Consider the following 18,039-nt stretch of genomic DNA (forward strand, 5'->3'; position numbering starts at 1 on the left):
GAATGTGTAAGGCCACTTTCCAGGAACTGCATGAAGAGTTTTCCCCAGCCCTGAAGCACAGCGGTACTAAAATTAGAGCTGCTCTGACAGTGGAGAAAGGAGTGATGATAGCTCTGCTGAAGCTTGCAATGCTAAACTGCTACCGACCAGTGGGGCATCAATTTTGAGTGGGTAAATCTACTGTGAGATCTGTTGTGATCCAAGTGTTCAGGGCTCCCATGGCTCATGAAGGTGTACATTGGCAGCCTGGACAGCAGTAAGGACTGGTTCAACCATAGGCTGAGCAAGTGGAGAATGATGGTGGAAAGTGCCTTTGGACGTTTAAAAGGTTGCCAGGAGCCCGGTGGCACCTTAAAGACTAACAGATTTATTTGGGCATATGCTTTCGTGGGTAAAAAAACCTCACTTCTTCAGACTTCTTGTTGTTTTTGTGGATACAGACTAACACAGCAATCCCCTGATAAAAGGTTGCTGGCACTGTTTGCTTACTAGGTTAGACCTCAGTGAAAGCAATATCTGCAGTGTTATTGCTACCTTCTGTGCTCCATAATATCTGTGAAACAAAGGGAGAAAAGTTTCTGCTGGAGTGGTGGTGCGGGGGGGGGGGTTGAGGCAGATCGCCTGGCAGCCAATTTTGAGCAACCAGACACTAGAGTCATAAGAAGAACAAATGAAGGGGCTCTGCTCTCCATGAGGCTTTGAAAGCCAGTTTCAGCAATGAGCCAGAGTAATGACACACTTATCTATGTTCTTTCTTACCAAACTGTCCCCTCTATTGCATTTTCTCCCCTGTAAACTCCATCCCCACCAACCACCTTGTGTTGAATGAATAAAGAGCCTTTTCCCCTCAATCTGTTAAATTTTATTATGCACACAAACACACAGAGACAACAAAGAAAAGTAAGATAACCTGGGGCAAAAGGGCTGATAACACTGTGGGGGGAGAAACAAGGAAAGCTTGCTTACAGATGTATTACAATAACAATCAGAGGTGTGGGAATGGGCACCTTCTGGTCCTTGTGCCCTCCTCTTGTGCTGAGTACAAGGGATAGCGAACTCCCCCTCCTCCCTCTGCCCCCTCGCCTCATAGGACATTTGGGAGAGGAGGATGTAGAACTGGGCAATGATGGCAGCAGGTTCAGCATAGGCTGCAGAGGGTTCTAGAATCCAGCTGCCTTTCTTAAACTTCAACCAGATGCCTCAACATGTCTGACTGCTCCTTCGTAATCCGCAGCATCTCTTCCTGCATGGCACGTTCTTGTTCCCTGCGTACTCTCCTGTCCTCCCTGTCCATGCCCTTGGACAGTGTAATCCTTCATGCTCTGAGCTCAGTCTTGTCACTCCCTGAGGTGTGCATTAACTCATTGAACATGTCCTCCAAAATTTTCTGTTTCTGCCTTCTAATCTGGGAAACTCTCTGTCCCAGTGTAGAGGATGTGCTCAATGGACAAGGTTTATGCTGCAAGGAATGCAGAGCACAAGGGTAGCATTGACAGTGCATACACTGTTTCTGGTGCAAGGTTTTGTTTTGTTTTCTTTAATTAAAAAACCCACTCCTCAATACACTTAACTGAAAGCCACATGTAATCACAACCGCTGGCTATTGCAAGAGTCAGTTTGCTGCTCCAGCCATGGTGAGTAAGGCCACAAGGCATGGGCAAGAGGTCTTGTGCTGTTGCTTTTGTAAAGACATCCTTGGGATCACAGGATGGGACTTGAGAAAAGCCCCCTTTCCCATAGCAACCTGGGCATTGCTTGAGGACAGGAACCAGTGTAAAGCTCCCCAAATAGTTTGTTACAAAAGCAGCATGGCACTGGGGCGGGGGAGGGGAGGAAGGGATACAAACAGAAAGCTCCTCCTCACTTTTTTTCCAGTGCTGCTTGCAATACACAGTGATCCCTCCCAATGATAGCATGTTTGGGAAAGCGTGGTTGCATGACTCATATTTCACCAAACAAGGGGCGGATTACTTGCTGAATTGTTTGCGGTTTAAGGGCTAGCATTGAAAACTTCCCCCCATTTCTTCTAGGTGACCCTATGTGATATCACTCTCCTGAGGGTAACAGAGGTGGCAAGGGAGCAGATACTGCAAGCATCTGGGTACAAACCTGGTGCTTATGCTGGAATGCTGTGTGCTGCAATTATGCCAGTAGAGTTAATACTGGAGTGGCATGGGAAAGTGTCCTACTGTGGTGGACAAAATAAGGCAGCCCTTCCCAGAAACCTTCTGCAAAGGATTGCAGAGTACCTCCATGAAAACTTCCTAGAGATCTCCATGGAAGATTCCCGCGCCATCCCCATGCACATAAACAGTCTTTTTCAGAGAGCACCCTCTTCATAGCTGGAATGGCCATGATACCACTACATCTACATTTTTTTTCAGATTAAACATACAAAATAATAGCAAGTAACCCCTACAATTTGATTGCAAATGTGTACTCACAAGAGGTACCTTCCCTGGCATCATGCTCTGCCGTCAATTGGTCCTGTGAAGGGATTACCTCCAGGGTTAAAAACAGTTCTTGGCAGCAAGGCCACCTGAGGGGGGTGGGGAGGCGGTGCAAGTTGGGGAAATTTGCCCCAGGCCCTGCAGGGGCCCCCAAGAGAATATAGTATTCTATAGTATTGCAATTTTTTTTTATGGAAGGAGCCCCCCAAAATTGCTTTGCCCCAGGACCCCTGAATCCTCTGGGTGGCCCTGCTTGGCTGTCAGAGAGAATGGATCCTCTGCTTGCCTAACTTACATTTTCCTCCTCTTCCTTGTCAACAATGTCCTCCTCGTTGTTGCTTGAGGTCACCTGGGAGGTATCCACTGAGTGTTTTGGGGTAGTTGTGCGGTTGCCGCTGAGAATTGCATGCAGCTCGTCATTAAAGTGGCATGTCTGTTAGGCAGAACCAGAACAACTGTTCACCTCATTTGTCTTCTGGTACCCTCCTTTATTTTCACAAGGCACTGCTGCATGTTCCTGGTGTAGCTCTTCTCCCCCATGCCCTGCACAATCTTGGCATAAATGTCAGCGTTTCTTCTGTTGGACTGGAGCTCTGCCTGCACAGACTCTTCTCCCCAGACAGCAATAAGGTCCACCACCTCCTGTGTACTCTATGCTGAAGCGTGTTTGCAGCCTTGAGTCTCCATGATCAGTTGTGCTGGCGAGCTCTCCACACTGATCAAACAGGAAATGAACATTCAGAAGTTCCCAGGGCTTTAACAGCAATGTGTCTGTTTCCTGTGTACCTGGTTGACATGAAGTGGAGTTGAAAGTACTCTACAGAGCGGTTCCAGTGGAGCACTCTGGGACTCCTCCTAGAGGCAAATTCACTTGAATTACACAACACAGTGTCTACTACACTATCCCCATGTTGACCCATGGATGTCAAATCAAGTGCTACGCCTCTTGCAGAGGTGGAGTATAGAAGTTGACTTTACAGGCTACTTAGGTCAATGGAAGGGAGTCAGTAGCATGGACACATATATTACTAGATCGACTTAATGTGGCTTATGTCAACCTAAGTTTGTAGTGTAGACCAGGCCTCAGCTTGTTGGGTAGGGCTGACAACTATTTTGGTGTTTGTGGATGGTGTCAGTTTTCTCCAAGTGATCCGCTTGTGGACTGTTCACAGGTCACATGAAGCATTTGTAGTGCGTATTACATTTGGGAGTGTTATTGAAAGCTGCTTCTTGGAGCGGTGCCTTTCTAACCAACATAGACCAAGCAGTTGCTGCTTAACAAATAATAATAAAAATAATAGCAAGTAACCTTGTGTTGCAATGCAGGGTCTTTTTGCTGCACCCTGGTGAATTATTTGCTCATGAAAGCTCATGCTCCAAAACATCTGTTAGTCTATAAGGTACCACAGGACTCTTTGCTGCTTGCTCAGCTGGATGATGATTTTTGGCACAATCAGTAGGGACACTTAGTTTTCTTGGGCGGAAGGGCATGTATTTTAGTTGTGTCGGAGAGCATGTTTTGGTGAGGTGAAGTTGGACAGGGAGTGTGTTTTTTGTCCTGGATTTTGCAGCTGAGAGAAAGATTTAAAATATCGGAAATATTAAAGAGACAGGACGATGCAGGGACAGATGACCCCAGCCCAGCTCCATGAGGGGCACTTGGGTGAGAGGGCCAGGAGGACTGGGGACAATGGGGCCAGGACAAGCCCATCCCCATCCAGGGCAGTGGGGCCAGAGAGTCGCAGGGGCAAGACGATCCCAGGCGCGCCCCGTAGTGGCAGTGGGATCGGGTCACACGGCCGTGCGCGCGGGTTGGCGAGGTCTGCGCGAGGGAGCCTGTGTCACGCCCTGAGCGGGGGAAGCTCGGCCCTATCGGGGCAGCGAGCCACGCTGACTGACACCTAACCCCCCCCACCGCCGCCATGACAGGTACCGAGGCGGAAGTGACCCAATGGCTCGAGAAAGAGTGTTTGCTATCGCCGCCGAGTGGAGATCATACGACGCGAACTGTCCTTCCGGTTCCCCCATGACGTGAACGCGCTAACGTTACCTGATGCCCTTTCGCTCCCCCCTCTCCATCATGGCGGCGTCTGTAATTTAGGGCAGCTGGGAGCGCCGCGCGCACGCACAGGTTGGAGGCAGCGCCGCGCGTCCGCTGCCGCCGCCTCGCGAGACTCAGGTAAGGAGTCCGCACTCTACGCGCGCCCTTCCTGGACGCGCGTGCGGCTCGTGGCGAGGGGGATGGGGGTTCCGCGCGGCGCCCCCGGGATCGGACTCGGTGCCTGGAGAACTGTCACAGGGGGAGAGGGCGAGCGGGGGGAGGGGCGGTCACGAGCTTCCGCGAGCCCGTGGGGGAGGGGGGGCAGTGTCACTAGTGGGGGCGGGGCAGGATGAGTTCCGCTCCCCCCCAGTTGCCTCCCCTCTCGGTGGGGAGGGGGCTGCGCCCTGCGGTGCGACCCTTGTCCACCCGCGTGTCTGCGTGCGGGGGACTGGTTGGGATGCGGTGGCTGAAGGACGTGCCTCCCCTCCCCCCACCGGGCGCTGACTGAGCGGTGGCCCCGGGGCGAAGGCTGCTGGCCCGAGCGTTCCTCGCTGAGGCCGGCGCCCGCGCCCCTGGCCCGCCCAGCAGCGCTGGTGCCGCAGGTGAGGGACTGGCGCTGCAGCTGCCCTAGGCTGGTACCTCCCCAGCCCCGCGCTCTGCCCTTCCGAGAGCGGGTCCTGAGCCCCAGCTCGGCCCCTCCTGCACGGGGTCCCCGTGGCTGACTGATTCCTTCCGTCGGGAGAGGGGAAAACGCCGTGCCGGGCCCGGGGTCCAGCTAGTCTGCAGCCCTCGCTGCGTATCAGCCTGTGCCAGGTGCTTGGAGGGGGACGTCACGTGCCAAAGCCCTGTAAGGGCCAGTTCTCTTTAACTGTTTGTTTAGCAAGTTTTAACAAGTTCAGGAATCCTTGCCCTGTAATTATTAGAAACAATGCAATGGTTCCCTCAGTGAGCTTTTATTCAAAGACACATAACGTTGTACAGAAGAAGTGTACAATGCTCCTGAAGAAGTGGGGTTTTTACCAGTGAAAGTGTATGTCCAAATAAATCTGTTGGTCTTTAAGGTGCCACCGGACTCCTCATTGTTCTGTAGGAATATAGGCATCCACTCTTTCTGTTTAACGGGGTTACTGTATTACAGAGTGAGCATTGTTACAACACCCATAATATGTCATTTCTAGTGATCTTACTAAACTGAGTGAAATCTCTGTACACACATTTAACAGACCAGGTATGTCAATCAAATGTTAATATTCAAATAAATTGGACACGTGCTGGGTTTTTTTGCAAGTGAATGATCTTTGAGTATTGGAATATCAAATATCTAACTGTCTTTAATGGATAATTTTGGAGAGAAGTTTAATATGTAAACACAAGGAATAGTGTGGAGGATCTGAATGGCAAGTGATTGGGTAGCATATAGATCACGTGGCCGAAGGATGTGACTATTGGCTGCACAGGTATATGTGCCTGCATTGGAGTGTGTGTGCTGATACAGCATACAGGCATATGATTTCTGTTCATTCCTACCTTACCGACTGACTTATTGCTTTGATTTGCCTCTTGCCATTTATCTATCTTTAAAGTATTCATACCTCACTCATCACTGGAGTATCTGTGCATCCTGAAAGGACCCTGCAGCTATCCCATGGACTATATTTGTGTGAATGTTTTTAAGCTAATACACCAGTTGATTAACTTATATTTTAACTATTTTTAATTTATGCAACATGAAATTAAATGGCATTGCAAACTACTAAAAAATGAATGAAAACTGTAATACTCAAGTTAATGGAAATGGGGGTTTTAATGATTTATCAACATGGTTTGAGGTCAAAGTTTGCAAAAGGTTGAAAACCTCTTCATTAAGTCATTTAATTGTTCTTTTAAAAAAAAAATCAAACCATTTGTTTATGGGAGAATATAACTAAATGAGCATTCTGAGGTTAACTAAAACCACACCCCGAATAAATGACCACCACAGAGTTGTTTTGAGAAACAAGAGACAAGGTGGGTGAGGTAATATCTTTTATTGGATCAGCTTCACTGGTGAAAGAGAAGATTTCCAACTACACTGAGCTTTGAAGAAGAGCTCTGTGTAGCTCCTAAGCTTGTCTCTTTTCACCAACAGAAGCTGCTCCAATGAATGAGATTTCCTCACCTACTTGTCCTGGGACCAACATGACTACAGTACCACTACAAAACAACTTGAGAAATAGTAATAGATGAAATATTGATTCATTTCCAGTAGTAACTGAAATGTTTAAATTCTGATGAATTTTTGACCATTTACTAAAATCAGTTAATGTCACTTAGGCCTGGTTTACACCTAAAATGTAGGTCGACATAACTACGGTGCTAAAGGGTGTGAAAAATCCACACCTGAGTGCCATAGCTCTACTAACTGAACCTCTGGTATGGATGCAGCTAAGTCAATAGAAAAATGCTTCTGTCAACCTAGTGTACTATTGCTTGAGGAGGTGGAGTTCCTACAGCGTGAAAAACCCTTTCCGTTGCCGTAGTCTGCATCTGCACTACGGGAGACAGCAACGGAGCTATGGTGCCTTAGCTATGCTGCTGTAGCACACATAGTGTAGATGTGGCCAGAGTAGCAATACCTCAAGATGTGTGTGGTTATTTCCCAACTCCTGCAAAAGCAGGTGATATGGAGAATTCTAGCAGATGAAGGAGACATTCTCGGAGACCAATACTACTAGATTAAACCAGGGTGGAAAAAGGTGATGATTTTTTTAATATAAAAATTTAATTTAAATTGGATTTCTTGATTTTGTTGTTTAAATTACATTTTTTCTTTTTAAAAATAAACCTGTTGAAAATGAAATCTGAATTTAATATAAAATATTAATATCTAAACTTATTTAGTTGTAAATGTGAAACGTGTTCTGATAAGAGAAGTTTAGGTATCCAAACATATAAGTTGTTTTGTTAATAAAAATAAATTTATATGCTGTTTTGTGCATTTAAATTCCAGCTATGATCCGAATGCAGCTTGACACAAATCGTGAGCAAAAAGTTAATTATGTAATAAATAAGCAATACATCATTAACCCTTTCCTAGCATACTAAAAATGTACAATTAATAAGAATCTGAAAATGTTAAGCCATATAATTTCTTAAACAAATATATGTAGTTATAATGTACCAAAAAGATGTATCAGAGTTACAACAACCAGTAAGAATGTACCTTTAGAATGGAGGTTCCCCAAACTGTGGGGCATGCCCCCCTAGTGGGGCACAGAGAAATGTTTGGGCATGTGTGACTGGGGCCTAGTCCAGCCCCCATGTCAGGAGGGATCGCCACCCAGCTCTGTTCCTGGCCCCAGTCCCACACCAGGGTCCCGGGCTGCCAGCTCCGTCCAAGGTTCTTCTCCTGTCCCCAGCATTGGCCCCTTTACCCCGTCAATGTCCTCTGCGCTCCCCTGAGCTGTAGCCCCACTCCCGGCTTGGGGAGGGGTGCAGGCAGGGGTAAGCAGGGGAGCATGAGGTAAAAAGTTTGGAGATCACAGTTTTAGAAAATAACTGACATATAAATGGACAAGTGGATTAAAATTGATTATTAAAGTCAATGTTTTCCACTTGGTGATTTAAATAATGATTTTAATACCTTGATTTAAATCAATCCATTAGTTCAGCAGTTCTCAAACTTTAGAAACCTGAGGACCCCTATTTTGATTTAAAATTTGTAGCAGATCCCCAAGCTGGCTCTTTATTTTCCCTGGGGATGCTCAACCCTTGCTCTGCCCCCACTCCACCCCTTCCCCTAAGCCCTACCCCACCTCTTCCTGCCCCTGCTGCACCTCTGCCCCTCCTCTTCCCTGCCTCTTTCTACTCCTTCCCTCACAGTGTGCAGGAGGCACTTGGAGGGGGGAGGAGGAGGAGTTGATCAGTGAGGCCTGGAGTACTTGGGCCCCAGTTTGAGAACTGCTACACTAGTCCACTCTTATAGTTTCAGTTCGAAATTGTCTTGCAGTGCTTCTCTGAACTTGTAGAGCATTTCACTGACTTTCTTGTTGTGCTGGTATGAGGAATGATCTTCATATGTTTATGACCAGTGCAGCTCCTTGGGATCTGTTGTTTTTTAATAAAAAGTGCAACGTAAATACAACATCTTAGATTAAGATGCGATATAAAGTGTAATGGGTGAACTGGCTGAACTGAGACTCATAATTATTTTAAAGTATTATCCTGGAGAGAGGCTCAAAATGGTGGAATATTTCACAAGCGTGCTGCTTTAAAAATCATTTTAATTTTAAGGCTGTGTCATCACTGTAGCGATCACTCAAATTAGCCTAGCTTGAGTGAGAGTGGCCACACTGCAGAAAAAAATACTTGAAGAGCCCAGAGTGACTGGGTTAGCAGCTGACAAGCTGTGCTTACTCAAGCCCTAAACTAGATCTCCTGGTGGGCCAGCAACTTTAGAGGCAACACTTGAGTTATAACTTCAGTTAATTATGCAGGGAACACAAGCCCTAACAGGGCTGCTACAGTTGATGTTGTGTTTATTTCTAGAGTGTTAAATAGACTGCTGTAAGCATAGTCGTCTCCCATTATCCTTTATAAACTTGGCAATAAAAACCTTTAATATTCTGTTAGTGTAGCTGTAAATGCATAAGGTGGGTCTCTGAGCTATAACAGGTAAATGGATACGCAGAAAATCTTGATGACATCTGACAGAGTGTACTTGAATGCAGTAGTTCAATATAGCTGCATATTGACTGTAAGTTTAGAAAGGCAAATGGAAAGCTGAATGTGCACTGAAATCCCATCTAATAGGCGAGGGCTAAAACATAGCAAAGCCCCTTCACCAGAGGATTATAAACATTGTATTCATTGATAGCTTGTGTATTGCCACTTAATGGATGTATGACCCTGCTACAGATTAGGATGCCAGACTGCATGAGGAAATGTCAGTCTGGCTGACCACACCAGTTGCCAGGTCCGTTGATTGGCCGAGCCTATGTCAAAGAGATAATGGAGATTTTTCTTGATGCGGGGTGGGGAGAGAGGACTATGGGTCGCAAACTTGAATAGATGTAGAGATTTTAATGGGGTTAATTGGGTTTTGTGAAGTAACGGTGTTGTTAGCCATTCACAATAATGAATTTGAGCCCGGGCATTTTGTTTTGTTAAGGAGTAATCAGTCTCTTGTTCTTGTGTTTAATACATTGCATCCATTTAATTTTTTTCCCCTTTTTTTAAGGCACTTCATAACACTATTGTCTGCTTATTTGACCTCGTCTCTTACACTGAGCACTGTTTTCTCTGCTCCAGAAATGATGTCAGCCTTGATAAACATTTTGTCTGCTTCTCCTATAAGTGTATCTGCTCATTTTTCATTCTGCCCCGAGACATGGAATGCTGTCCCTCCTCTGGTTTGCATTGTCACTTCTCTTGTCTTTTAATTTACTCTAAAAATTGGCCTCTTCTGTGAAGCCTGCAGTATGAGAATCAGTATTTTCTATTTCACTTCATAAATGAAAAAATCTTAACTATAAACCACCATAATCAAAATGAGTAATCACATTATTGTATTGTAGGCTGCTCTTCTGCACAAAACAGTAACTCTGAAATGCCACCTTTTGGATTCTGAAGTTTGTCACTGATGTTTTCTCAGCAAAGCTGAAGACTCTTACTGCTCATTGTTCCATACAGGTTCTCATGCTGCCATCACTGTAGTGTTGGAGCGCTCAACATCTTTTACATGTGGCTTGTTCTTTCTTTCATCCTCTCCACAGGGAAACATTTTTAACCTCTTTTCCAAACAACTCATGACCTGATTTTTCAAAGGTGCTGAGCATGTACTTGAATTAGGCTTAAATCTTGTATGTGGATCCCTGTACTGCCATGGAGTCCCATTCTTTGTGTATTGGTGGACTCCCTTCCTTTCTATGCTGGCTGAGATATCTTATCTAAGGATAGTGCCTCATCCTCTGTTAAAAATTGTTCTTAGATGATATATAGTACAGTGCTTGGATTCCTCCAGATATCATTTGAAATTCTTTCAGCTTGTGTAAGACAATCACAATTCTGCACAGTTCAGTTTGCAAACCAAAGGCCTCCAAGGAACCATGAAAGTGCTGCAGGAAACGGTGGGAACCTGGAGTGTTCTGTGAAACAATATTGAACAAAAGCTCCATAATGTATTGGGAAACGTGTAATAAAGAGTGGCATCTTTCACATCAATTTCAGTGCAGTTTTAACTCAAACCATAACTAAGGTTTAACCCATCTCATGAAAGTATGATCTGCCTATCTAAATTTCCTTTGAAGTTTTAATTATCTGTGGTGCTTTTCTTCACATAATGTGTAGTACTGTAGTTGTGTGTTGTGTAACAGCTCCTGTTCCACCCCAGAAACTGTTAGTGCTGGGTGTAGCATTATTTACAGAGTTGTCTATAAAGCACCCGAGGGTGAAAGGTGCTATATGAATGTAAGATTATTAATGTGAGGCAAGAGATGCCAGTGTTGACTCGAAAGTATCTGACCATTAGTCTTTTGTATGAAGTGCAGCTGCAGTCATTTCTGCAGCAGAGGAGTCAACCATGGGGCATAGTCCAGGCATTCTGAAATAAACGAGGAGGCAGGGCTACCCAGAGTATGATCTAAATCAGGGGTAGGCAGCCTATGACATGCATGCTGATTTTCAGTGGCACTCGCACTGCCTGTGTCCTGGCCACTTGTCCAGGGGGATCTGCATGTTAGTTAAATTTTAAATAAAGCTTCTTAAATATTTTAAAAACCTTATTTTACATACAACAATAGATAAGTAATATATATTTATAGAAAGAGACCGTCTAAAAACATTAACATGTATTACTGGCACTCAGAACCTTAAATTTGAGGTGAATAAATGAGGACTCGGCACACCACTTCTGAAAGGTTGCCGACCCCTGGTCTAAATGAAAGTGATCTCCACACTGCTTTTAATACTAAATGAGTTTGAAAGTATTAAAGATAAAAAGGAATGGTTTAACTGCTTCCCCACTGAGTCTCTTCCTTTTGCACCTTTCATTGTTATGTTTATTATCCTTTCCATAGCACGTCAAAACAGCTCTATAGCCATGTAGCTTTTATTTTTGCTTATCTTCCACAATTTGGTTGCACCAGCAAGCAGTTTGCATGCCCTTGCAATAATGAGGAGGTTTAGAACTTACTTCTGATGTCTCATTTGGATGCTAAGGAAGACTTTTTTTTTCTTTTAAAGGCATCGTTTGCTGGACTGACTTTACTTATGGCCCTGTAATGCATTGTCCGTACTGATCACAAGGCATTCTGAAATTTGAACACTAGGAATGGCCTAAAAGGCTCCTAAAATAGTGCTCTGTTTTTCATAAGATTTCATTACTGTAAATCTAACCAGATTTGTACCATTAAATTTTAGCTAAAAGTAATTGTCACTCTAATCCTGACAGTGATAGAACTATTCAGAACCTGTCAAATAGCTGTTTCTGTAGCCTCCATCATCTTTGGAGTGTACTGTCTGCTTCATCATTAGATGTCCACTCTAGCAGCAAAACATGCACTACTTATAGTTTGGAATTAACCATTTGAAGCAATTGAGAGCTTTTCAACTTTAAAATTGATCGTGAATTCCCTGACCATTGTGGTGGACTTCCTTGTGCTGCTTGACTAGATTCCCGTTGGAAATAGTTATTCTCACTTCATTTTACTTAAATAAGTAAATAGACACTAATAGTCTAAATCTTTTGAAAATCTGCCTTGAACCTCTTTTCTGTGATTTCCGTCTGAGATCTGGTAACTTTTTTGTTGCTGCCCTTTCTCAGCTGTCATTCTTTAGCTCTCTTGACCTTACATTTTTTTCATTTTTTCTCTTATTTTAGCATTTATAAAGTGAAATACATAAAAGTAGTAGAAATGGAAAAGTTGATCAGCCAGATGTTTATATTGAAGATATTTGGATCTCTGTCTCATCGAGGGACAGTGTCTGGCTGAGAAATTCAGTCTCAACCTGCTACTAGTCAGGGAGATACCTTCCCACCTGCAGGGGGAGACACCTGTAAAGGGTGTGGAATTCCTTTCCTCTGATAACCATGCTGTTGTTTGAACACTAAAGTGAATGAGAGATGACCATGTCAACTTAATTGTGCAATAAGGTGTGAGTAGCAGCAGTGCTGGAATCTTATGAGAAGCAGCAGAAACAACAAAAGATTGGGGAGAGGAGAGCTCTCTCTCCACCCTTACTCCCCCACAGTTTCCTGATATTGTATCTAAAGGGAACATTATGGAGCAGCTGCAACATGAAATTCACAAGTCCTGTGAACTTCATGGCTGCGCTACAGGCAGCAGTGAAACAGGCCAAGGTTCTGTCAGTTTCTCTCTAATGTATGAGACAAGACAGCAAAGTGAAACTATCCTAACAGTTACTGGTAAGTAAACTTCCCAAACCCCGTGTAAAGGCCCTAACTAAGCAGTAGTGAACAACACAGTTTTAAGTCTAGAGATATACTATTGACTTAAACCACAATTTGAAAATTTATCTACTGTGACAAGCATAAACAATGATTACTATAAATGAGAGATTAGAGAGAGAAATCTTTCTATTAGTTTTCCTGCACTTAACAGCACTTTATAGGTTCCCAGATTTGCAGTTCCACTATAATCAGTTTTCTCTGTTTATGCTGGTCTGTCACACAACAGGGGAAGAGAAAAACATTTATGAAAATAGAACATTTGTGATTTCCTACTTTGTAGGCAAGTGATTAGAAAGCCACAAAAATGTCAGGCGAATTCATGCATGTGTAGAAACAAACTTGTCTTAAACTCCTAAGTCTAGTCTTCAAGTTAATTGTGTTCCTTTATAAACAAAAGTTTCTCCAGTCTGAGGCATGTAAGAGAGCACCCACCATCCCCTTTTCCATTTTAATCCAGCCATATATTTTCGTATGGTACTGGAGTGGAAAAGAAAGGAAAGAAATGTCGTCTTGAACTGAGACGTTAGTAGGCAAAGCTTCACCCTAAAGCAAATGGAAACAGCAGTTATAAATTCTCCGTAGGGTATTGAGATGGAAACTCTTAAGAGAGTCTTTAGCAGAATCCTTGGGTGTGATTAATAGGGAGTATGGATTTCTGCTCTTCCTTACCAAAAAAATAATTAATCTTCTCTCTTTCAGTCTTCCCCTCTTAGCCAGAAGAAAAACTACATGCACCATTAACCCTGTGGAACATTGCAAGTCAGTCCAATGGCGTCCTCTGCTGCTGTGCCTGTAGGATTTCACTATGAAACAAAATATGTTGTTCTCAGCTACCTGGGGCTCTTGTCACAGGAGAAGCCACAAGAGCAACATCCTCCTTCAACTCCAGGTAACATTGTATTTACCTGTGTGGCTGCTTTATCAGTTAACTGTAGAATTGAGAACTCTGTCTTGCACTTATGTAAAAAGTGCAGAAAGCAGCAGCTAGACTTGTGTGTCTCACTATACATGTTCACTTTTTTAAAATAACATGAAGACCTGGAGATAGAAATAAAACAGTTCACATCTAGGTAATTGATTTAATTTCAGCTGAGTCCATAGTGACTACAGTTTGTTATCACAGTGTTGTTTGTCGTATATGAAAGAAATAGGTGGTCTCACTATAGCTACTCAGAAGATATATTCGGGTGTCATCTTTGTTGCCACTCCTGAGGCTTTCTCTGCAGTTGCATTTTTTGGGCAAGCTCCCACTTGTGCTTTATCCACTGGGACTGGGTTAAACAGGTATCAGGCTTTTTTTTTTTTATCACTATCTGAGTTCTAGCCTTGCTTGCAGTAGGTTTAGACAACACTGGTTTACACACTTGTGCCCTGTTTATATTAGTGCTTCCACTGTAGCTGCAGTTAGTGGTAGTAGAGTGGTGGGATACTTCCAATAAAATGCTAGTGTAGACCAGGCTAGAGAAGTCAAGCACTGCATGGATCATGGAAGCAGTTCTGAGGCATACTGGAGGTGGGGGCAGTCTAAAGGAAGCCACGACTGCTATAGACTATTTCTCTTGTTTTGTGGCTATAATTTTAGTTTCCAGGGTTAACAGTCTGACATCTTTGTGGAACTGAAATATGTTTTTTACATTGTATTTAGTTCTTTTCTGGTAAGTAGCACTGTTCTGAACTGTACAGCAAGACAACAGAATTTAAAGCAAATAATGCAGGGAGCCTATTTACCTCTAGTACTAGTATTTGGACCATTCTCCCTACTTGTTTATTAAACGGCTCCCTTCTCTGCCTTCAGATCCCTTCTTTTTTTAAATAATTCTTCCATGTGGACTTTCACTGTTAATCCACCATCCGGGGAAGAGGAAGGAATAGGGGAAATAAGCAGTGCTTGAAGAGTGTACTCCTCTAAGGTAGATTGTAAATAGCATAGGCCAATTACCATGTCTTCCCTTATTCTTTAGTGCCAGACGTTCAACAAATAATCATAAAATTAGCATAATGTATAAATATATTGTGGGTTTTGTTGGGTTGTCTCTTTTTGTTTTTACTAGTTATTTAGGAAGTATTAACAGGTTTACAGATCCTTGCCATGTAAATATCAGAAACAAAACGGTAACCATTACAATAGTGAACATTTGTTTAAAGAGACATTATGCAGAACTGCAGTCATCCGATTCGACAGGGTGTTACCTTATTAAAGTGAGCATCATTAAATCATTTTTTGACAGGTTGATTTTTTTAAGTGAAATCTCTGATTACACATTTAGCAGACTAGAAATATCAAATATTAATATTCCAAAAAATTGGACTCATGCTGGAGTTTCTTGCAGGTGAATGTGCTTTGTCTGATTCCCCTCCCCCCCCCCCAAGTAAATGGTAACCAAATATTTAAATATGTATTCTGTTTCTTTTGCTGGGTATATAATTGGTTCATTAATTTTTCCATAATAACTCTCTCTCATGTTGTTTTGAACTATTCTGGCAGGGTTGGACTTTCTTCTTTTTCCACTGAGCGGCTATCATATCGGTAGCATAGCAGCTATTAGCAGATGAGATTGATTTCCTTTTGTGTGACCATTTCCCCATTAGAAAGCCACAGGAAGATTAACAAAGGATCGTTTAGTAAGAGAGATCCCACAACCTGTGATATTTGGTTATGAATTGTATCCCAGTACTGTCTAATGACTGGACATATGCACAGTATATACGTTAAAATCTCCTCTTTCACCACAGTTTCTCCGATGTTTATCCCGACTCAATCTATATACAGTATATATTTTTTACCCTGACTGGTATGCGGTACCGTTAAGGCAGTATCTTAGTCATTTTCTTTTATCGTGCCACAGACTAAGGTTGCTGGTCCTCTTTTCCAGATCAAAACCCATTCCTCTGGAGTAATTTGTCTATCCAGATCCTTTTCCCAGCATGTCGTCTATAGGCATTTTTTGTGTGGAAAGTTGTCTGTAAAAATTGATATTAGTTATAATATTTTTGTTTCCTAATTGACCAGACTTCATTGCTTCTATTAAAATTAGTTTTCTTTATAAACAGCTTTTCTAGAAAGCTGAGAAACAATGCCTAATTTGAAAGCACTGGTACGATAGGAGAGTGGCCAAGTTAAAGTTAGTTTTGATCTCTAAATAAGTTAGAAAAGTTTCTTTCTTGACTAACTGGCCAACCATTTATATTCCATGTCTCTCCCAGTCTTTAAAGCTCTCTGGTTCATTATTTCCGTTAAGATCTGGATTTTTTTGCAGTCTGTGACATTGAGGAAAAATAACTTCTCATCTGTAGTTCTATCCCAAACCTATAGATTATCTTTTGCTAATGAATGTGTAGTAATTTCTGGAGTGTGTGATATTTTTTTATTAATCCGGTAGCCTAGCAATGTTTGCACACCCACAGTTTTCTTGTTGAATAAAGACCCAGTGTTTTGGCTGGGGTTAAATCTCCCCCTAGTCTCCCACTATTTTGAGCTGACTGGCTAGATAGTACCATACAATACTTTGAACAGTTAGTCAGTCAACTCTGTTTAATGGGTTTGTACAAAGTATTTGCACCCTTGATCTCTTCTTAGCCCTGGTCTACACTGTCTGTGTGTGTGTGGGGTGTGGGGAGGGAATAGATCTAAATTACACAACCGTAGCTGAAGTCGACGTACTTAGATCAACGTACCGTGGTGTCTTCATGGTGAGTCGACTGCTACCGCTCCCCCGTCGACTCTGCTTGTGCCTCTCGCGGTGGTGGAGAACAGGAGTCAGTGGGAGAGCATTCGGGGGTGGGTTGATCACATCTAGACTAGATGTGATAAATCGATTCCCTTCTGGATCGGCAGGTAGCGAAGACATACCCTTAATCTATATAAATTCTAACAACATCCTCTGTGTGTTCCTGCTAGGGTTTTGGTCTGGGATGTTTACCGAAAGATTCTGAAACAAGAAAGATATCCTTGGCAAAATGTTTATTTTGACTGTGACTTTTCTTCCCAACCAAGAAATGGCATGTTTTCCCCACCAGTCCAAATCTTTTTTTATTTTCTGAAGTAGTGATTTGACATTTAAATCATAGAGCTCTTTTAGGTTGTTTGAAATATGAATTACCAGGTATTTTATAGAATTTGTTACCCATTTGCACACAAATGACTTCTGGAAGAATGACTTCTTGGATCTGGCAAGTTTATAGTTAGCATTTCAGATTTAGCATAATTTACTTTAAATCCAGATGCTTTCCCAAAGTCATGGATTTGTTCACATACTAATTTTAAGGATGTACTTTTAGATAAAAATATTACATCATCTGCATATAAAGCTACTTTCTGATGTGTTTCTGTCAGTTTTATTCCTGTGGTAGTCATTGTTCCTTATCCTCTGTGCAGAAGGCTCCATGGCCAGTGGTAAAGGTAAAGGAGACAATGGACATCCCTGCCCCGTAGTCCCTCTGTGTAATTCAAACAGGAGATTTAACTCCATTATCTTGTGTAGCTGCCTTGGGGCTGGTGTACAGAGCAGTTCTCCATGTAAGGAACTGGGGGCCAGTAATGTCCCTTTGGGACTAGACTTGAAACAGAAAGTTCCACTCTATCAAAAGCTTTCTCTGCATCAAGTGATAACAAAGGAATTGAATCTTGTTTAAATCTGCAATTATGGATGATTCCAAGTACTCTCTGAATATTTTCTGACATTTGTCTCTCCATAATACAGTTTGACCTGCATTCACGAGAACAGAGAGCATGGACGGCAATTGGCCAGCCTGTATTTTTATTAAAATCTTTGTCATGATTCAGGATTCCCCATTTTTAATGTCTCTGACACTACAAGCTCTTATATTTTAGCACATATTCAAATCAAGTTATGAGGGAAGGGAAATCCTTAAAACTTTTTTCCCTTTAACTAGCATATAGAAATACACAAGTACTGAATCAGAATTACTGAGGTTATCTGTCAGGGTTTGCAAAAAGTAGAGAAATCAAGGGGGTAGTGTCAAAGTATTTTTGAAAATTGCGACTATCTCTGTGGCACTAAGTTCATACTTCAATCTGTACAATTAATTTTTTTGTCTTTAATAAACAATATTTGTATTTTGGTGTCAGTGTAATTTCT

General features: G+C 42.7%; 1 protein-coding gene across 5 annotated transcripts in view; it reads left to right on the plus strand.

Moving 5' to 3' along the window:
* The first annotated feature begins 4,443 nt into the window (after positions 1 to 4,443).
* BCL2L13 (BCL2 like 13) overlaps positions 4,444 to 18,039 on the plus strand; it is a 79,131-nt gene continuing 65,535 nt past the window's right edge. For 2 of the 5 annotated variants that reach the window (XM_032789343.2, XM_075069590.1), the window contains exons 1-2: positions 4,518 to 4,629; positions 13,640 to 13,829. In XM_032789343.2, coding sequence (XP_032645234.1) covers positions 13,709 to 13,829 — 121 coding nt within the window. In that variant the 5' untranslated portion in view covers positions 4,518 to 4,629; positions 13,640 to 13,708. Of the gene's footprint in view, positions 4,630 to 13,639; positions 13,830 to 18,039 lie in introns of all 5 variants that reach the window. The other 3 variants (XM_032789339.2, XM_032789342.2, XM_075069582.1) reach the window with 3 other exon arrangements.

The sequence above is a fragment of the Chelonoidis abingdonii genome, chromosome 1 (assembly GCF_003597395.2).
Source record: "Chelonoidis abingdonii isolate Lonesome George chromosome 1, CheloAbing_2.0, whole genome shotgun sequence".
NCBI classification, from domain to species: Eukaryota; Metazoa; Chordata; order Testudines; family Testudinidae; genus Chelonoidis; species Chelonoidis abingdonii.